The sequence below is a fragment of the Rhinopithecus roxellana genome, chromosome 20 (genome assembly GCF_007565055.1).
Source record: "Rhinopithecus roxellana isolate Shanxi Qingling chromosome 20, ASM756505v1, whole genome shotgun sequence".
NCBI lineage: Eukaryota > Metazoa > Chordata > Mammalia > Primates > Cercopithecidae > Rhinopithecus > Rhinopithecus roxellana.
This window is the reverse complement of record NC_044568.1, coordinates 14,132,316-14,154,822: the sequence shown is the minus strand read 5'-3', so window position 1 is coordinate 14,154,822 and position 22,507 is coordinate 14,132,316. Positions and strand designations below refer to the sequence as shown.

The following is a 22,507-nucleotide window of genomic DNA, read 5'->3' as shown; positions in this document are numbered from 1 at the left end:
TGCAGTCATGGTTAAGTAACTACATAAATTTAACCTCAATTTATTCTTTTGCAGTATAGCTAATATTTGCTTCTCAGGATTGCTGAGAAGATTAAAAGAATGTTTGTCATTAATTCCCAGTAAATCTGGTTTTTATTCATATTACTACTATAATTCCAGACATATATGTACAGAAAAAGACTGAAAAGAAATATATTAAATCAGGCCTTAACATGATGTTTATATTCTTTCTTCATTTCAGACTTTCTTTTTTTTTTTTTTTCTAGAGGTTTTCTCTCAAATAAGCACATATTGCTTTTTTAATCAGAAAAGAACACATAAGATGTTATTAAATATACGGAATACAGCTGAATTTTTAGAGTACTTATATACATTTTTTTTTGGAGACTGAGTCTTGCTCTGTCGCTCAAGCCGGAGTGCAGTGGTGCAATCTCGGCTCCCTGCAACCTCCACCTCCTGGGTTCAAGCAATTCTCATGCCTCAGCCTCCCAAGTAGCTGGGATTACAGGCATGCACCACTACACCCAGCTAATTTTTGTATTTTCAGCGGAGACAGGGGGTTTCATCAAGTTGGCCAGGCTGGTCTCGAGCTCCTGACCTCAGGTGATCCACCTGCCTCGGCCTCCCAAAGTGCTGGGATTATAGGTGTGAGCCACAGCACCCAGCCACTTTTATCTTTTAAAAAATTTAAAAGCTATTTTAAAAGATAACATTCTGGCTCTTATTTCTTTGAAAGATATACATTGCTAATAGAAACTTCTGAACAAAGTATCCAAAGGAAAGTGATTTACTGGCTGATACTAATATCTATTAAGACTCACGCCGAATATCTGTATTTGGGTGGTACAAAAAAAAAAAAAAAACGAAATAATGTTTACCTACAAATGAAACTCAATGATGGGGTAGGGACTTTAAAAAATAAACTTACTTCCTGAGATCAGGCAGGAGAGACAGTGGGGAAGAGAGAACCTTAACACTAAAACCATTCCCACATAGAGATTTCAGTGTATTGGGATCAGGTTGAAATAGCCCCATTTAGAGTAGGAAAAACCTGCATAAGATGCCTGCCACCCATTCTGGTCCCTGTTCTATCTCCTAACTGAGTGACTTTAGGAAGATCACTTAAAAAAAGAACAGTCTCTGCCATCTCCCTCACAAAGCTGACAGGAGATTGGGGCTGCCTGTGTGAAACTGATGTGTAAACTGCAAAGCAATGTTCACATGGAAGGCAAGAGATGAAGGGCATACTTAGATCAGTGTTCAAGAAATGAAGGAATCTCCTCATGAGAAGTATTTAAGAGGTAAAGGGACATTGCCTTAAGTGCCATTAAATCACACTACTTGAAAGAGTCCCTACACAATGATCCCCCAATCCTCCTGCAGACGTTAAGAAGAAAGTCTCAGACTGGTACCACTATACAGTTAACACCTCTCTGTTACTAATCTCCTCTCTTAAGAAACACAGAATAGGACTCAGACTCAGGATCTCCAGCACACAAAAGTAGCAGGCCCTTAGTACTGTTTTGGTTTCTCTATATTTATATTTCTAAAGCCCTTCTAATTATTCCTAGTGATACTGGATTTCCATTTAAGATAGTGATGTAAAATCTCCTTTCAAAATAAATTCAATTCAGTGAAAGATTAAAAGTTACTTTATTTAAGCAGAAGCACACCAATGTGACCAAAACCTTGAAGCTGATATGCAATGAGCTAAAATTTGGAAAATGCTTAGTGGCAGAATGGCCTAAAGAGCTATTCCGTACTCCGAATTCCCAAAAGGCAAGAACCAAGATTCATCCACCTCCAATATCTCCCCTGGAACCTTACACAGTACCTGGAATATAGTGGACTCTAAAATACCCAATCAACTGGGAATCAACTCTTATCATAAATACTGGGCTTCAGTCCTGGTTCTTCCTGGCTCCAAAAGCAACATATGAGTAGATTTCTCCAGGTAGACAGGAATGAGATAAACCCCAAATAATCAGGAACTAGAGCCAAGTACAGAATAAACTCTGAGAAGCTTTGTGAGTAAAAAAGGATACTGTTTACATATCGTGCATTGGAAAACAAGTAGAAAGTCCAAAAACAAAATTAAAAACTTACAGCAAAGAAGAAAAAAACAAAGGCTCACAAACTCCACACCTTCAGCTGGCCTAACCACAGCTGAGATACTGCTTCCCAAAGCACTAAATGACAAGTTGAGAGAAAGGCCCCATTGTCAGGTCAGCTGTTCCTGAGAAGAAACAACATTCAAAACTAGGAAAAAAAAAAAGAAAAGAAAAAGAAAAAAAAAAACTCTACTAAAAACTAATACAGCCAGGAAAATATTTTTTAAAGTTATAATTTGACTTGGATAATTCAATACCTTTGATAAAAAATCCAGAAAATTGTTTAGCATATTTGAGGAACTCTGCATCGACATAGAATAAAAAGAAAAACAACTTTTAAAAATTTAGGGCTGGGCATGGTGACTCACGCCTGTAATCCCAGCACTTTTGGAGACCAAGGCGGGTGGATCACCTGAGGTCAGGAGTTCGCGACCAGGTTGGCCAATGTGGTGAAACCTCGTCTTTACTAAAAATACAAAAATTAACTGGGTGTGGTGGTGTGTGCCTGTAGTCCCAGCTACTTGGGAGGCTGAGGAAGGAGAATCGCTTGAACCCGGGAGGTGGAAATGGCAATGAGCAGAGAGATTGCACCACTGCACTCAGCCTGGGCAACAAGAGTGAAGTTCCATCTCAAAAAAAAAAAAAAAAAAAAAAAAAAAAAAATTTTTAGCAATATCTCAAAAAAGAAAAACCTAGTTACATGTTCTTATAAAGAAGTTTCACTATTAATAGAAAATACTCCAAAAGTTTATTTCATAAGACATATTCAAAATAGATATCCAATAATCTAAATGTAGACACTAGAGTCTCAATATAATTTTGATTTTCCAAAGATTACCAAGCATGAAATAGCAGTCTCCTTGGTGAAGGGGTATCGCCAAACCAGGTGTCTCTATGTCCCATGAGATCTTAAAACCAACATGCCAAATATCAGGATCTCTGCCTTCGAAATGAGAGTCATCCTCACTTTCCTCTTCAGGGCCTGCCAAAAGAGAATGATCAGAAAGGAAATGTTTAATCTAAGCTTCTGAATTTTATAACTGTTATTTTAGAAAGAATTGACATTTTAATAAAATACGAATATTAAATGAAATATATCTTCCCTTTATGTCATATTTTTAAAAAGATATTCTAGCTTATTTTTAACATGTCATTAATTTTTTCATCAAGAAACCTTAAATAGGCCAGGTGTGGAGGCTCACGCCTATAATCCCAGCACTTTGGGAGACCACGGGGGTAGGATCGCTTAAAGTCGGGCATTCAAGACCAGCCTGGGCAACAAATCAAAACCCCCATCTCTATTTTTAAAAAATTTTGTTTTACTTTTTGAAAATAAAAAACAGATGTAAAGAGAAATTATGTTCTTAGGAAGTAAGACTGAACATCACAGAAATGTCAGTACTTTCTAAATTCATCTAGAAATTTGACATAATATACATAAAAAGACCAAAGGGATCGTTTTTTAGATGAGTGGGGTTAGTAACTAGAAAAGCTGTTTCTATAATATACATGGAAATATAAACAAGCAAGAATAGCCAAGGAATGTTTTTCTAAATATATGAAGAGCAACAACACATCAATAAGACAAAGGCCAACAGACAAATTAAAAACTGAGCATGTTATAAAGACACAGTACATAAAAGGAAATAAAACTAGCTCATAAACATATACAAATATGTTCCAATTTATTCACATAGAAGATATGCATGTTAAAGCCAAAAAGAGGTGAACTTTCACCTATCAAATCAGAAAACATCAGTTTGAAAACAATACAGTGTTAGTAAGAGTACAGTAAAATGGCACACACTCTCTGTAGAGGACAATTTGGCAATACTATCAAAATTACAAATGCATAAGGTCTTTGACTCTTATAGAAATTGCACTTTTAGGAATGTATACGAAAAGTCCTACTTTCAGGGGTTTAAAATGACTGTTGAGCAAGTATATTTATTGTAGTATTGCTTGTAAGAGCAAAAGATCAGAAATTACTCAAATGTTCATCAGTAGGTTTCTGGTTAAATAAATTATGATCTCTCCAGACAATAAAATTCTACGTAGTCACCAAAAATAATATGACTATATACAGATATGGAACTATCTAATATATTTTCAGAGAAAAAAATAAATAGGCTATACTCATATTGAAAACAAAGTACAGGCTGGGTGCAGTGGCTCACACCTGTAATCCCAGAACTTTGGGAGGCCAAGGCAGGAGGATTGCTTAAGCTCAGAAGTTCAAGGCCACCCTAGACAACATGGTGAAACCCTATCTCTACAAAAAGTAAAAAAAAATTAGTGGGCCATGGTGGCACCTGCCTGTGGCTCCAGCTACTCAGGAGGTTGAGGTGGGAGGATTGCTGGAGCCTGGGAGTTCGAGGCTGCAGTGAGTTGTGATTGCACCACTGCACTCAATTCTGGGCAACAGAGTGAGGCTGTGTCTCAAAATAAATATAAGTAAATAAATAAATAAATATCAAGCACATATAATATTTCTAGAAGGATACTCAAGACTGATTTTTCTGGAAGGATAATAATATAATATTTATAATACTTCTGGAAGGATACACAAGACTGGAATACAACATTTCTGAAAGGATACTCAAGACTGATTTTTCTGGGGTGCAAGAGTGGGAGACATACTAAAAAAAGTAGAAGGTGTACACACTATGATTTGCCTATAATCACAGCCCTGCAGGAATAACCCTACATGAAAACTTTTAAAAGCTAATTTAATAATTATTTATTGAGCACTTACTATTTACTGGGCACTGTGCCAGGCATGTGGGATATGTCAGTGACTGAAACAGAGCTATGCTCCACTGGAGCTTTTCCTTTTAGTGGAGCTGTAAATGTGCATCACTGATTACCATGAAGGGGACATTTTAAATTGAAATTCCATCAGACTTTAAACTGCTGTACTAGACTCTGATCTTCCAGGGCAGAGTCTGTTTTTCTGTTTCATCCACAATTATAGCCCTAGTGATTGGCACAGAGAAGGCATTCAATGAACACCATGGCTTGCTTAAACAAAATGTTCTTTTAGATCACACCATTCACAGTCCTCGTGCTAGATGGCAGGGAAAGAAAATGTTAATTTGGAAGAAAAAAACAAAAATGCCTCAAATTTAAAACCAAAGGACATAAGAAAGCATGGCATTGCTGCTAAACTAGTACAGTCCTCAGTACTAAAGAAGTTTAGAGAAGACAGAGGTTCAACGACAGAATTAGAGCAGAACTCTTAGAGAAGGTCAAACCTGAAAGACAACAGTGTTTAGACTGGCAGAGGGTAGAATAAGAAGTAATGCAGGAAGACAAAAAGATGCAAAGCTTTCAAAATGGACAATAAAGCATGCTTTCCTTGGCTGTATCATGTACATATCACATAAACCATTTAAAAAATACGTGCATCCCAGATGGCACCTAAATTCTGAATGTCGTACTCTACCACCAACTGTGCAGAAGGGTCAAAGGCAGTGAAAGGAAGGAAAAAAAGAAACTCCCCTTTATAACTATTCATTTGCATTAATTTGCACTAGGCATGCTGAAAATGAACAAATCAGAAAGCCAAGCTCATGGTCTCTGTAAGGAAGGAATGCTGCTAAGAGACTTTTAAGGATACATTTTACTTTGGATACTCTTTAGTCCCCTTAGTTTGGTCTAAAATCTAACACTGCCATATTAACAGAATCTTACCTTTTTTCATACCTGCCATTCTAATACATGTTTTCTCAAGTACTTTTTAATTAAGAGCATCTTTTAACTGGGTTTTTCTTTTTTGAAGAATAACAATAAAAGTCCAAAGTCATTTCCTAGGTTAATTAAAAAAACATTTTTTTAGAAACCTCTAGAATGGGAATGATGAATACCTTTATATCAGGGGACATGACTGATTGGCTGGTTGCAGCTTTTTGGAGCCCTAGTGAAGAAATCTGAAACTTGCTCTTAGCTCAGCAGGAAAGAGTGTTATGATCAATTACTGATGTCTGTCATGGGCACTACAAGGGTTAGTGAGTGGCAGCACCAGTGCTAGACATTTGCTATCCATATCTGATGACATTCTACAGGCACTTCTTATTGACACATAATACACTGTTATACTTGAAAATACCAGAATTTGCTAACTAGAGCTCGTGGACCAGAAAAGAACTCACAAAGGTGTGTAGCTTGACCTGAACCATATTTCCTTAACAAATCTAAATGAGTTGCCAACTGATAAAAGGACTTTGCCTAAAAATCCAAATTCCCAGCTACCCTTAAATTACAAGATTTGGTATCACTGAGCCAGTCACAAGTGGCTATAGGGAAGAAGTAGCTGCCCATTTTAGACAAGGATGTGACCTTTGCTAGTCACAGTCCCCACAGCCACTTCACTTTACTCATTTGAGGTACCTGCCTAACAACAGCAAAGTCTGTGACCCTTGCTCAAGAGCTGGGTTGCAGAGATCACAGGCAAATCAGTCCCATGACCTGCTTTTGTAAAATAAAGTTTAACCACAACACAGTCATGCCCATTCATTTACATAAATGGCTGCTTTCATACAGACAGCGAGGTTGCGTAGATAAGACACAGACTGTAAGACCCACAAAGCCAAAACTACTTATTTCTGGCCTTTTACAAAAAAAATTTGCCCACCCCTGTTCAAAAGTCTTGATATTTGTGATTTGATGTCTACTGCACATTTTAGTAAAGAAGTTGAGGCTGCATAAAATAGTTCTGATGTAATGTGACTAATACCTAATAATGTAACATGACTAATGACAGCATACAACATAATTAATGCTAAATTAATTGATATCCAGATCACTTTAGCAAAAGAAAATGATATAAAAATTATCTTTATATTTGTGATAACCCAAGACTTGGCTACTTCGTTCTAGGGGGGCCCTAATGATGACAGATATAGCAAACAGCACAAGAAAATAAAAAGGAAATATTTTAGGAAGGTTTTGCACATGTCCCTTTCTGGTCAAATCAACTATAACTTCTACCATTGAAGTCCACACAACATTAAAAAGAAATAAAAAAGGCCGCACGGTGGCTCACACCTGTAATCCCAGGACTTTGGGAGGCCAAGGGGGCGGATCACGAGATTAGGAGATTGAGACCATCCTGGCCAACATGGTGAAACCCCATCTCTACTAAAAATACAAAAATTAGCTGGGTGTGGTGGCACGTGCCTGTAATCCCAGCTACTTAGGAGGCTGAGGCAAGAGAATCGCTTGAACCCAGAAGGCGGAGGTTGCAGTGAGCTGAGATCACACCACTGCACTCCAGCCTGGTGACATAGCGAGACTCTGTCTTAAAAAAAAAAAAGAAGAAAAAAAGAAAAGAAAGAAAAAGAAAACCATTATAATGACTTCAAAAAGAAATAATTTTCAAACTACAAGGAACAGTTTCAGGAAGTCTTAATGCCACTGCGTGTGGACAGTCTAATAAGTGGGAATCTTTATAGTGTAACAGTCTGCTTGACTACTTTCCCTTCTAACTTTCATCCTGGTACTCTACTCAATGTGGCATCAATAAAGACAATCTGAGTCAATAACTGCAATAAGTCTTTCTTGATGTCTCCCAAAAATCCAGCACTTTTGAAATCTGCTCATTAAAATGATATTTTGGTGAGTTTTTCCCCTCCTTGGGCTGTGTAGGGAAGAGAAAAGTTTTATGTCTGATAAACTTTTTATTGTTAAATATAATGTTCTTACTTCTCAATGAAATCAACTTGTAATTACCTATAGCAAATTAATGCAAATGAATAGTTATAAAGGGGAGTTTCTTTTTTTCCTTCCTTTCACTGCCTTTGACCCTTCTGCACAGTTGGTGGTAGAGTACGACATTCAGAATTTAGGTGCCATCTGGGATGCAAGTATTTTTTAAATTGTTTATGTGATATGTACATGATACAGCCAAGGAAAGCATGCTTTATTGTCCATTTTGAAAGCTTTGCATCTTTTTGTCTTCCTGCATTACTTCTTATTCTACCCTCTGCCAGTCTAAACACTGATATGTTTCATTTCTTGACCAGGGTGCTAGGTACACAGATATGTTTACTTTATGGCAATTCTTCAAGCTGTATGTTTATGATATATGTTATATTTCAATACTGAAAATTCAATAGACGGGCTAGGCGCAGTGGCTCATGCCTGTAATCTCAGCACTTTAGGAGGCTGAGACGGCCAGATCACCTGAAGTCAGGAATTTGACACCAGCCTGGCCAACACGGTGAAACCTTGTCTCTACTAAAACTACAAAAATTTGCTGGTCATGGTGGCCTGCACCTGTAATCCCAGCTACTCAGGAGGCTGCAGCAGGAGAATCACTTGAACCTGGGAGGCGGAGGTTACAGTGAGCCAAGTGCCATTGCACACCAGCCTGGGTGACAAGAGCAAAACTCCATCAAGAAAAAAAAAAAAATCAATAGACAAGTTGGAAGTTAAGAAAATCTCCCAGATATTAAACTAAAAAACAAATATAAAGATTGAAAATAAGGGAATAAACAGGAAAACTAGAGGAAGGATCCAGAAGGTTAACTAAATCATACGGATTCCAAAGAGATGAGAAAACTGGAGAGGAAGAAATAACTAACAAAGCAGTTCAAGAAAATGTCCAACAATTGAAGGGCTGATTGAAAGCCCTACACAATGACAGTAAAATGAGTGAGAAATATCACTGTGAAATTGTAAAACATTCAAAAAAAATCCAACAAAAAAAAGCAACATAAAAGCTGAAGAAAAATTCAGAACTCTTAACATGAACTCTGTCAGATAAAATACAGTAATGCAATGTCACTAAGATTCTGAAAAAAATATTATTTCCTACCAAGATTTTCATACTGGAAGAAGCTACACATGCCAAGGTGGAATAAAGATCATTGAAGACATTTAACGTCTTAAAAATTTACCTCCTAAGCATCCTTTCTGAAGAAACCATTGCAGCACATGCTCCACCAAAATAAGAAAACAGTCAGGAAAGAGCGAGGCCAGGATGCAGGAAGGTGAGGAGTCCACAAAAGAGAGAAGTAAGGGAATCTGCTGGATTACAATGAAGAGATCACAGAAGGGGATCCCCATGCATCAGGCATAGAACACCAGATTGGAGCAGACAAGAAGACTCTGGAAGACATTGCTCCAAGAAAATGAAACGGACAATATCTGATGGTTCTGAAGCTCTTCAGAAGAGGAGATTTGGTGGAAAGCAAGGGATTTAATTAGTCGTAACTATGTAGAAAACTACATAGAAAACTATACAAATACACAAAAAACAAGACTACTATTAATGCAAGAAAAAAAGTTGAAAAGAAAAGGGTAACAGATCACAGGTTCTGGAAGGCATTCTTATGTATGTAATAACTATAAAGGCTGAATAGCGATACAATCAAAATTACAGTAAACCTATAATGGGAATCAGAAGCATGCACATGTGTAGGCAGGCAGGGAGAAAGAAGAGAGCTAAGTAAATCTTCACCCTCCATATCAGGAAGCCAATATATAATGTTCAAAACAATATACATATGTTATCAACTACCAAAAGCATTACCTGAAAGAAAAGAGTAGAAATGATTGCCTGTGGAAAGGAAAATGGGAAGAAAAGGTGTAAATAACTTCTGCATTGTTTTTTCCTTAACAAACCTTATAGAAATTTTTGACTTGCAAAAATTATATGAATAATTTTGATAAAAGCTAAAAATAACACAGTATTGAATGCTTACTACATTCTAATTACTGCTGTTATGTTCTTAGCACTTTACAGGTGTTTAATTCTCACAATCTTGAGGTGGATACAGCTCTGATCACTATTTTACAGACGAGAAAACTGAGTCACAAAGGATTTAAGTAACTTGCTTAAGGCCCCATAGCTAATTAATACCAATACGAATGATGTCATTCGGTAGTACAGAATTTAACTGCCTAATCAATGTCATGGACAGTAAAGTCTATTCCACTGTTCTGTGATCCCTTGCTCATCACATTAATATATCATTAAAAGTTCAGCTATCCTTGAAGAAAATATTTGCAAGTCATATATCTGATAAGGAATTAATATCTAGAATACATAAGGAACTCACAAAACTCAACAACTAAAAAACAGCCAAATTCAAAAATGGGCAAACAACTTGAATAGACATGTCTCCAAAGAAGATATATAAATGGCTAAGAACATGAAAAGATGTTCAACGTCATTAATCATTAGGAAAATGCATATCAAAACCACAAGGAAATACTACTTCATACTCATTAGGATGGCTGTTATCAAAAAACAGGGAACAGTAGACAGGGACAGTAACAGTAACAGCAACAGTAAGCGTTGGCATAGATGTGGAGAAATTAGAACCCTTGTGCATTGCCAGCGAGAATGTAAAACAGTTCAGTCGCTGTAGAAAACAGTATAGCGGTTCCTCAAAAATGTCAACATAGACCTATCATTCGATCCAGCAATCCTACACAAAAGTACATAAACAGAAGTATATACACAAAAAAAGTATATACACAAAAGTACTGAAAGCGGAGACTCACACAGATATTTGTATATACAGATATTTGTATACCAATGTTCACAGCAACTTTATCCACCATAGCCAAAAGATGAGTATTATGAATAGCCAATGGATGACTTGATCAACAAAATGTGGTATATTCATACAATGGAATATTATTCATCTTTTAAAAGGAATTAAATTCGGATACATGCCATAACATGGATGAATCTTGAGGACATTATATTAAGTAAAATGATTGTATTAGTTCATTTTCATGCTGCTCATAAAGACATATCCGAAACTGGAAACAAAAAGAGGTTTAATAGGACTTATAGTACCACATGGCTGGGAGGCCTCTGAATCACGGTGGGAGGCAAAAGGCCTTCTTACACGGCAGTGGCAAGAGAAAATGAGGAAGCAGCAAAAGTGGAAACCCCTGATAAACCCACCAGATCTCGCGAGACTTATTCACTATCAAGAGAATAGTCCAGGAAAGACCAGCCTCATGATTCAACCACTTCCTCCTTGGTCCCTCCCACAACATGTGGGAATTCTGGGAGACACAATTCAAGTTGATATTTGGCCAGGGACGCAGCCGAACCATATCAATAATCTAGACACAAAAGGTCAAATATTGCATGATTCCACTTATATGAGGTACCTAGAATAGTCAAATATAATATAGACAGAAAGCAGAACAGTGGTTACCAGGAAATGGGGGAAGGAGAAATGGGGAGTAATTGTTTAAATGGGTACAGAGATTCGGTGTGGGATGATGCTTAATACCACTCAACTGTACAGTTAATATGGTTATAATGTTTAATTTTATATATATTTTATTGTAATAAAAAAGGATAAAAGGGAATGAGCTATTGATATACATAACAACATGGATGAATCTCAAAATAACTATGCTAAGTTAAAGAATCCAGACCAAAAAAAGTGCACATATATAATTCCATCTGTTTAAAATTCTAGGAAATGCCAACTCATCCAGTGACAGAAAACAAATTCAGGTTGAATGTGTGGCTCACACCTGTAATTCCAGTTCTTTGGAAGGCTGAGCAAGGAGGATCTCTTCAGGCCAGGATTTCAAGACCAGCCTGGGAAAGATATTGAGACCCAGTCTCTACAAACAAATAAAAAACAATAAAAAAAGAAAATAGATCTGTCAGAAAGAGGAATTGCAAAGGGGCACAAGGAAACTTCTGAAATAATGGGTATGTTCATTATCTTGATAGTGGGGATAGTTTCACAGGTGTGTTGAAACTTATAAAACTATAAATGTTCAATATGTATAGCTAATCATATGTCAATTATTCCTGAATAAAGCCATTCACAGAGGGGAGAAAATGTAGCCATTCTTATAGGCTTAGTCTTCTTTTGACAAATGGGAGACGTTACTGCTGGTCATCCTTTCTCACCGGTGCTGAAACACTGCCACTCTCTTTGTTGGTAAAAGGTTACAGGACGGTATTTACGCATTTCTCCCCTGCTCTGCCTCTTCTAATCTAGACCATCATATCCCTAGTCTGGATTACTTTGGTCGCCTCTGTGAGTTCTCCTGTTTCTCATATTGCTTCCCTTCTTCTACTCTTCAGTGGCTCCCCATCTCACTCCAAATCCAAACCTACTACTTTGTATTCTAACACGACAAAGCCCTATCTTCCACCACCCATTTACTTGTCCCTTTGTCTTCATTTCGTTTCCTCTTCTCTCACTCTATTCCATCCACACTTGTTGCTTCTGAAACATCCCAATCATGTTCTATCTTTCCGCCTATCTGCTCCCCCTTGAAATTTCTCAGTGGCTCATTCTCTCCTTCCAATCTGCTCAAATGTTACCCCCTAAACAAGGCCTTGCCTGGCTCTCCTATCTAAAATTGTAAGATTATCCCTCACCCTTGTTACACAATCTACTTTTATTTTCTGTTTTCCCTTGCTAGAATGTGAGCTCGATGAGGGCAGGGATTTTTGTCCGTCTTGTTCACTGCTACATGCTCAGCATCTAGACAACTGTCTAGCAAATAGTAGATGCTTATTGTTAAATGAAAAAATAGTTGCATAGGCATGAAAAAAATGCAACTTTGTAGATCAAATAAGATCCGCCCCCCACCCTTGGTCTTCTTGGTTCTTCATGGGAGACCTTATTGTTAAATGAATAAATAACTGACTGGTCACCCCAAAAAATGTGACTTACAAGACCAAACAAGGTTTACTGAGCAGTATAAGTGATTTCAAAATTCACTGACAAGGCATAGCATGATACAATAAAACAAAGCTAGATCAAATAAGCTTTGAGATTTCAGACAGGGATGCTGGGAAGCTAAGATAACATTAAACATCACAGCATTTTTATGAATATTCTAAAACTCCAAGTTGCAATTATAAACTAGCTTTTCATGGTCTCAGCGATGAACTGAGAAATGAGAGCAAGTCATGTTAAACTAGAGATTCAAGAATTATGGGAACAAATTTCCATCCTTAAGGGGATGCAATTTTTCCCAAATCAAAGACAGGAATGGAAATCCTAGAATTCCAAGAACATTATTGCGAAGTCTCTACTCCAGGCTATCACATAACATGCTCAACAGGAAACATGGATCAGCTCTTCCTTTTGTGAGCCTTCCTGGGGTTTTTGTTTGTTTGTTTGTTTGTTGTTTGTTTGTTTTTGAGACGGAATCTTGCTCCGTCGCCCAGGCTGGAGTACAGTGGCACAATCTCGGCTCACTGCAACCTCTGCCTCCCAGGTTTAGGCAATTCTTCTGCCTCAGCCTCCTGAGTAGCAGAGACTACAGGTACGCACCACTACGCCTGGCTAATTTTTGGATTTCTAGTAGAGACAGGGTTTCACAATGTTGGCCAGGCTCGTCTTAAACTCCTGACCTCATGATCCACCCGCCTCGGCCTCCCAAAGTGCTAGGATTACAGTCGTGAGCCTCCGCACCCAGCTGCCTTCCTGGCTCTTTATGGGAGGCCTGGAAAATAATGTCAAGAATACGCAATACTTGGCACTAGTTTAAAATCTTAAGAATTGCTTTTCTAGAAAGACAATTTCACCAAGAATGTTTCCTTCCAAACAAAGAAACAAAAATGGTAGCCAATAGTTATTGTTGGTCTAAGTGATGTTTCTGAAGGTGTTCCAGTCAAAGAACAAGGTGCTGGACCATATTAAACAATGGGTTTTTAATGCCTTCCCCGCTAAAGTTCGTTTTTTATAGCTAGGAGTAACAAGCAATTGCCAGCAAAGCTGGAATAGGAAAATCAAATATTCTGCCTATTTACATATGGTTCCCCGAAGCCATTCCTGATTAAAACTTGTACCATTTCAATCTTCCTACTGGAGATATCTATTAACTAGAACGGCATGTGAAAGCCAATGAATTTAGTATATAATTACACGTATCCTATACAAATTACTTCTCAATGACCTCTACTCATGAAAATAAACCAAAGAGGGATGACTGGCTCATTATAAATCTACAAGAAGATTTCCCTGGGAAAAGGTATTGAGAGCAGAGTCATGAAAGATCTTAAGCTTCAATTGAATTTAATTTCAGCAGGAAGCAATCACTTCTGTATCTGAATTCCCAATGCATTTTACGTGAACCTCTCCAGTGGCAAGGAACACTTTCCAACTTAAATCCCTGCTCTTGTCACTAAGTAACAATGTGACCTTGGCCAAGCCACTTCCCTTCTCAGTGTTTTCATTTGTAAAATGAGAGGCTAGAATCAAGTGATTTCAAAAGTCTCTTTCAGATCTAATGTTTCATCATTTCATAATTATAATCAAAAGAGCCCCCCTAACCTCACCTATTACCTCTAAGTGAGAAAGCCACGGATTTACCTTTGGAGTTCCCATACTGTCTAGACAAACGAGTTCAAGGACACAGAAAAAAACACAATTCTCTGAAGTGTCCACTCTCTGTGGACCTCCTTAAGTCTTTCTCAACCTCAACCAAGGTTTTAAACCAAATGATTCTCTTCAAGTCCACCTTTACCATGGTTCTGGCATTCTGCCAAGGATTATAAGCCCAGAAAATTAAACAGATATCACTTGTCACTTAGAAGACATGCACCCACCACAGAGTTTCAAGGCACATGCTTTGTACACCATCTGACCCAGACCCACATGCTTTGTACACCATCTGACACATAGCCAGACACCTACAGAAAGGTTCTGTTTCATCGAATAAGATAATCTGATGCATTCCAATCATCTGAGAGTATGTGCTAGAAAGCTACAGCAGATGTGGGTGAGAAGTAAAACTGGAGAAAGGAAGACACCAAGACCTGCAAGAAAAAGCAAGTGGAACGTCCCCTTAACCTTTCCAGAGGTGGACATTTTAAAAACCCAAGTCCCTGGCCGGGTGAAGTGGCTCATGCCTATAATCCCAGCACTCTGGGAGACCGAGGCGCGCAGATCACGAGGTCAGGAGTTCAAGACCAGCCTGGCTAGCATGGTGAAACCCCATCTCTACTAAAATTACAAAAAATTAGCTGGGCATAGTGGTGCGCGCCTGCCATCCCAGCTACTGGGGAGGCTGAGGCAGGAGAATCCATTGAACCAGGAGGCGGAGGTTGCAGTGAGCCAAGATTGTGCCACTGCACTCTGGCCTGGGAGATAGAGCAAGACTCTGTCTCAAAAAATTTAAAAAGTAAAAAAATAAAATAAAATCCCTGAGACAGCTACACTGCTGGGATAAGAAACACCTGTTCATAATGCACACAGCCTTAGGTGTTCAGATTCTGAAATCTGGATATTTGTGCTCAAATCCTAACTCTGCTAATTACTTGCTGCATCACCATGAACAAGTTAATCAACCTTCTGTGACTCGGTTTCCTCATCTGTAAAATGAGGATAGCAATAGTACTTCATTACTATTTTGTTCTTTGAATTGTTGGGAAGATAAAATGAGTCAATGCATGTAAAATGCTTATAACAGCATGTGGCACATAGTAGGTGCTCAATAAATGAGTATTCCCAGTATTGCTATTATTATTAGATGGAGTTCTGAGAATTTCTGAGGTTAAGAGAACAAAGGAGTTTCTACACTGCTCTTACAGATTCAACGTCTGCAGTTGTCTCTTCTGGGTGACAATTGCAAGTACCAACATTTCTATATTTATATGTAATTTGTATTTGTATACTTTATCAGTCTTAATTACTCCTGAGCATAGAAACTATTCATTAGACATTTAAATTCCTTTCTGAAAGATATTCTAGGTTTCAAAAACTACTTGATCACCCACGCGAAGGGAGTACAATAGGACTATTAAACTGGAGGGCTGAGAGTAATTGGGAGCACAAAGACATCTTTGTAGAGCTTTGTACTATCACATACCACTGCTTCAGGTTTGGAGAGTTGTCTCCTTAAGAAAGAAACTAACTCCATTGTTCGTTCACATCAGAGTTCTTGGATGTGATAGTTCTTAAATCCCTGGCAAGTCCTTATTAAAGATCAGAGGATCTCAGTTCTTTCCATTAGGACAGCATTAAATCCCTTCAAGCGATTTTCTTAGGTCAGCATCATTATTTGAGATGCCAGAGAAAGTGGTGAAATTTCCAAACGCTAAACTTGTTCCTTGTTTCAGACTGAAGACACAAGGTAAAGTTAGAAAAAATGAGTAGTTCTGAGGAAATTTTTGAGACTGGGAAATTGTAAGAAATTTAAAGAGTACTTTAAAGATCTTTTTTTTCTTAAATCTCTTTTCCAAAACAGTCATTTTAGTAAACAAAAAACAAATAACAATAACAAAAATCCAGTCAATTAACTAGAGTTGTCAGAAAATAATGACCCTTGAAAGTTCCAGTCATTCCCTGATGGGATATCCAGAATTCTGGTTTTCCAAACATCTTTCAGTAAATCAGACAGGAGAGCTAATACTATGTCTTGTATTCCTTTGCCAAATAATCAGGCACAAAAGAAAGTCAACAGAGGTCATGCTCTCCTCGATCTGTTCAACTACCATTTTTGTAATTCTATTCTAAGGAACAATGAGGGCCATAAACACACAGAAACAATAATAGAAGAAGAGAAATTTGGGTGGGCTACTAAGAGGTAGGCTATGATCTCTGTTTCAAGGGGATTATATATCAGAAAATGCAAGAACAAGTCTACCACAGCCACCCAACAAGGTCTAAAACTGCAGAATTGGGTAGAGGGCTAGGGAGTTTCCTGAAAATGGAGGACTATCTGCTTACAAAACCTACCTCAACTGCTTCTGGCAAGGAAGGACAGTAGTTACCATATTTGACAAATCACACCCATCAAGATAGTGATGTCAACCATAATAAAATATTTTGGCAAGTCTGGAAATGTGCACCTGTGGGAACCTGGAAAGATTTGACAGATTTTTGTTTTCCCAGCTCTTTATCAGCAAGTTAATTATAGCAACTGTACAATCTCCTCTGAGCTGTAGAGAAAGACAGTTGGCTGTACGAAACCAAGAGGCTGCTCTCCTGGGCACACGAGAGACAAATGACAGTAGTGCTTACGTGCGAAAATATTCTGAGTACAGTATAACGATGAGCCAGCTAGCATGGCTAGATGAGAAAGAGGCATATTCTGCAGACATACGGGTGTGACAAGACTAAGAAGTACACATGATACACACACAAGCATATGCATGTACACACGCAAGCACACATGCAAACATGTTTGTGTATGTGTGTATCTCCAGAGCCTAAACAACTCGGGTCATATTATCACACACAGGGCTGCTTTTTCACAGAGCAGACTGTACCTTCACAGCTATAACTGTACACTGCCACCGCTGACCTGTCCACCAGATTTTCATCATGATGCCAGCTCACTGCCATTTTCCCCATGCCAAAATAAGGTTCCTCTTTCAGGTATGGCATTTTCTGAGGATCCATGAAATTCAGCAAAGTTACGTTGTATGCTGCTCTGCTCTTAATGTCCACTTCATCTTGTCCATCGTAGGATGACCCCATCCCAACCCTGGGGAAATCTGCAGACATACACAATGGCACAGCATCCTCATTAGCCTTCTCTTTGGCAGCAAGTTCTTCCAAAGCCTGGATGGTTTCTATCTGCAGGTAGTCATTGAGCTTGAGGAAGGTCTCACAAGCAGCGGCTATTTCAGCCTCGGGGTATTTTATATTAGACCCTTTCACTGGCCAGGGGACCGTGAAGAGCCTGGTGTTCAGGTACTTGTAGGTACAGCCTGGATTACCAATGAGGATGCGAGATACCGGAGTGAGCAGATCTTTGCCTTGGATCCTAACCAGGTCCCGAAATAAGCAGCCATGCTTGTGCAGTGTGAGAAAGGCTTCTTGAACCTCTTTATGGAGCTCCTCAGATACACTGCTGGCTTCTCGGAGAATTAGTTTGGGATATTTCAGCTGCCACTAAAACAAAACCAAAGCAAAAACAGACGTTGATGTATAGTTACAATTGTATTATTTCCAAAGGTGTGTTTCTTTGTAAGCATTTGGGGAGTTGTTGGGGGACTACCTGGTGGTTATTTCTAAACAGGAGTCACATCTTCCTAGCCCAAAACAGAAAACCAAATAAAACAAATGTCATCAAACTCTACAGTCAAGATTTTCAAGTTCAAGCTCAAATTACTAACAATCTTTAATAAAAAACAAAAAATAATAATGTGGGTCCTGATACACCAGAATTATTCTGTGACCGCTTTTTCTCACCCTAAATCTCAACACCATTTTATTAACTGCTTATTATCTAAAATATTTATTAAGCGCTTACTATGTACCAGGTACTATTGTAAATTATTTGTGAGCATTAGCTCATTTTAACTCTATGCATAGCACTATTATCTCAAGTTTATAGATAAGGCCACTGAAACAGAGAGACATTAATTTGCCCAAAGTCACACAGCTGGCAAATATTGGAGCTGGAATTTAAAACCCCTGGACACCAACCCCTGGCTTCCAGGGCATGAGTTCTTAACCATGAGTATGCATTGTCTCTCAATAAATGGCAAACTGGTTTCTGCTTAACACTTTCACAAAAAGAGAACTCACTTCTCTTCAGGAGTCAGACATTAAGTTCCATGAACACAAAAGTCATGGTAATTTTGCTCATGAAATACAAGTGCTCAGAATTTACTCAGTAAATGGTAAAGGAATGAAATAAATGGATTTGTGGATGGATGAATGAGGTGTTATTACATTGCAATTCTAGAAAGTTCTAATAATTTTTTTTTTTGAAAGGTCTAATAATTCTACTGGTGTCACTGGAGAAGAGTAATATTAGCCAATTCCCTCCCCTAATAAAGAAATACATGGAATGATTAATGTAGGTTAGGGCTGCATTAGCTTTTCGGCTACCACTTGCCTTAGGACCTGGCATGTGAATCGGTGTCAGGCTGGAGTTTCCTGATTCTGTACAATGCAACTGATTTATTTGTAACCAAATCACAGAATTTTACATTTACCTCTGTAACGTTTGATCGGATCTGTTCCTTCCTAGTTTTAGGCTGTCTTAAAGAAACAGTCAGACGTGATCAACTCATTAACCTGTCCTCCCTGTATTGTGCTGCACACCATTGTTAAGATACCTTCCTTCTCTGTCTTCATTCAGTAATTACCATTCATATGATAGACAGGGCAAGTCCAGTACTCTTCCATACATTTTTTTTTTTCATGCAACATCTGTTTATTGAGCATCTACCACCAGGTGGAAATAAGGTCCCTGCTCTCACAAAGCTTTCTACCAAATCAAGTAAATAAATAAAGAAAAGCAACCCCAAATTGTGTTAAGTACTAAGACAGAAACAAACCAGTAGGAAATCTTATTAGAGCAGGAAGAATTCTCTAAGGAGACGGGATTTAAGCTGAGATCGTCAGGAAAAGAAGGTACCAGAAATATGACAAGTCAGAGAAAATGCTTCCCAGAAAGAGAGACCAAAGAAGCCAAAGGCACTCAGGAAAAAGACCAATCTATTCTAGGGACCAAAAAAAAGGCTTGTTTTACTAGAGCACAAGAGCCAAAGACAGAGTGACGTGCAATGAGGAGGCAGAGGAAGGCGGAGGCCAGATCACACACAGCCTTAGAGGTCATGGTAAGGAATCTGGAGCTAACTCTAGATGTACTGGAGGATGTAGAAGGGAGAAAAATAACTTGATTTACATCTTATACAAATCGCTCTTGGTTATAATATCAGGCATGGATTGGAAATAGGCACATGTGAGCGTGGAATGTGCTATTACAATCATCTGGGAGGAAAGTGATGATAGTCTGGACTAAAATAGAGGCAGAGATAAGTGGACAGATGAAATACATATGTTGTAGGTAGAACAAAAGGATGTGTTTATGAATTACATGTAAGGGATAAAAAAAGATAGAAGTCTTTTGGGGTTTTTGGTTTTTCTTGAGATGGCGTTTCACTCTTGTTGCCCAGGCTAGAGTGCAATGACGTGATCTCGGCTCACTGCAACCTGCGCCTGCCGGGTTCAAGTGATTCTCCTGCCTCAGCCTCCTGAGTAGCTGAGATGACAGGCATGCACCACCACACCCGGCTAATTTTGTATTTTTAGTAGAGACGGGGTTTCTCCCTGTTGCTCAGGACAGAAGTTAAGGATACATTCCAGATTTCTGGATTTAACAACTAAATAAGTAATTTGCTATTTTGAGAAATAAGGAAAACTGAAAAAAAAGAGAAATAGTAGAAAGAAGGGGGAAATGAAGCATTCACTCTGGAGCTGCAGTCTTGAAGACACCTATGAAACCTCCAGGTGAAAATATGGGGGGAATTAGATGTGCACATCTGGAGCTCAGAAGAGAAAGGAGGGCAGAGGAACGCAATGTGGGAGTGATCAGCACACAGCTTGGTTTTAAAGGCCTAGAAATGAATGAGATCACCTAGGGAAATAGTACAAATATCAAAAGGAGACCAAAGCTATTTCCTGAGTCACAGCAGAAGCCTCAACAAAGGAGAACCAGCAGAAAACCAGCAGAGTGTATTAATGCAGAAGCTACAAGAGGAGAGCATTTCCAGAAGGATGGGGTAGTCAACTATGTCACCTGACACTGAGGGGCCAAGTGAGATGATGCCAGATGATCCAGTGGATTTGGCAGCATGGAAATCACTTATGGCAATGACAAGAGCAATCTCAGTAGAGAGCTGGGGGTGGAAGTCAGATTGGAGTAGGCGAAGACAGAATGAAAAAGGGGGAAGTGAAATGGCATGTAGAGATGTCTCTGAATGGTTCTGCTATGAAGGGGAGTAGAAAAATGGAGCTTTTGATAAAGGAGAAGACTAGACTAAGCGACAATCTCTAATGATGGAAGATGCCAGAGAATACTAGAGTTTCTCAGTACACTCACAAGAATGATACAAGAGAAAGAGGCTGATGACGCAGAGAGAGTGAATAACCAAAGAAGTGGAGACCTTGAGTGTCTAGAGCAGTAGCCCCCAAGTCAGGTATATAGGGATTTGTAAGGCAATCTGGTAGAGTGGTGGGGCACAACGGAGAGATAGAACTGCTTTGTTTTTAATATAAAATAAAAGAAATCAAGCATTCTTAAAATATGTATGCATATACACACACACACACAAATAGGTTTAATATGAATATTATTCTAAAACAGACACAAGTACATAAGTACTACTACCAGCATACTACCGGTGGTGTGCTGGAGTCACGCCACACCGGCTCATGAGAGCTCACTGTGTACATCTCTTTCCAATCAGGCATTCAGTAACACCATGATGGTGCTTGAAACTGTCCACAGTGAGAGTATTTACACTGCGGAAATCAAAAAACACTAAAAATCAAGGCTGGTTCTCTTCCCCTACAGGCCACTTGTTAAACATTGTCTAGGACATCACTGTATGTGCTTATCTACTGATAGCAGTATGTGATCAAAAATATTTGGATAGGAGAGAAGATACTTCTTATATTGGAATAGGCTAGAAGGAGGAAGAAGGTATGAATTCAGATAGGATGATAAATGTAATAATAGCGGGCAGATGAGTAAGTTCTAGGGTTTCTTTTGGAGGGGTGGTGGTTACAGAAAGCTCTGACTTTCTCAGTGAAGTTAACGTGAATCACTAGCTAAGAATGCATGCTGGTCATTAGAGCTGTTTGCTAAATAGTTCTGGATTCCTCCCCTGCTACCCAGCTTTTTGGGCCCAGTATAAAATTATACTTCCTGGCCCCCTCATGATGGATGAAACATGGGATTACTTCTGTCCAGTGAAAAATGATGGTCATCCTTCCAGCCTGGAACATGTCATTGTCACTGCAAGACCCTCCAGCATACTCTGCACCCCTCTGCCACAGCAACCAGCTGGTGGCTGCTTGGAACTCTGAGCTACTTTAATGGGTAGTGACTCTGTGCCAACCCACAAATGATACATAAAATGGACAAGAAATATCATTGTGTGGAGCCACTGAGATTTGAGAGTTATCAGTTACTATATCATAATCCAGCCTGTTCTGACTGAGGCAGAGTGCAGGAGATATTATAGAAGACATGAAGAAAGTGGGAGGAAGTACATGTAAGAAAAATCAATGAGTCAAGTTTGAATGTGAAAAAATGACTTTACTAGGTAAGTGTGGTAGGACTGCTCTGCTTCTCAAAATGCCTATCTGAGGTGTTGACCATGAACTGAAAGTGACAAAGAGAGGAGTCACGTGGCATACCACTATGGACTGTCATTGAGACTGTCAGGGATCCATTAAGGACTTAGAGTTTCCATATTTCAGTTATCCCCATTGGAAAACAGAAACAGTGATATCGTACTTTCTATTTACATAGCTTATGAAGAAAGCAATGCAATCCTGTAGGCAGAGACCAAATATTCTGGAGCCATGAACAGTAACTCTAATTCTATCACTATACTGGTTACTTTCTAAGCAAGTCCCTGAGGCCCCAGTATACTCAAAGCAATGATGAAGAAGTGATGAAGAAGGTAATTTCTTCAC

The 22,507-nt window shown here is 38.7% G+C and overlaps 1 protein-coding gene across 3 annotated transcripts in view; it reads right to left on the bottom strand.

Annotated features, from left to right (window-relative positions):
- The window catches only part of FTO (FTO alpha-ketoglutarate dependent dioxygenase), a 410,833-nt gene that overhangs the window by 269,489 nt on the left and 118,837 nt on the right, over positions 1–22,507 (bottom strand). For all 3 annotated transcript variants that reach the window (XM_030924926.1, XM_010358289.2, XM_030924927.1), the window contains exons 3-4: positions 17,332–17,959; positions 2,950–3,093 (exon numbers count right to left, since the gene is read on the bottom strand). In XM_030924926.1, the coding sequence (XP_030780786.1) occupies positions 2,950–3,093; positions 17,332–17,959 (772 nt within the window). The remainder of the gene's footprint in view (positions 1–2,949; positions 3,094–17,331; positions 17,960–22,507) is intronic.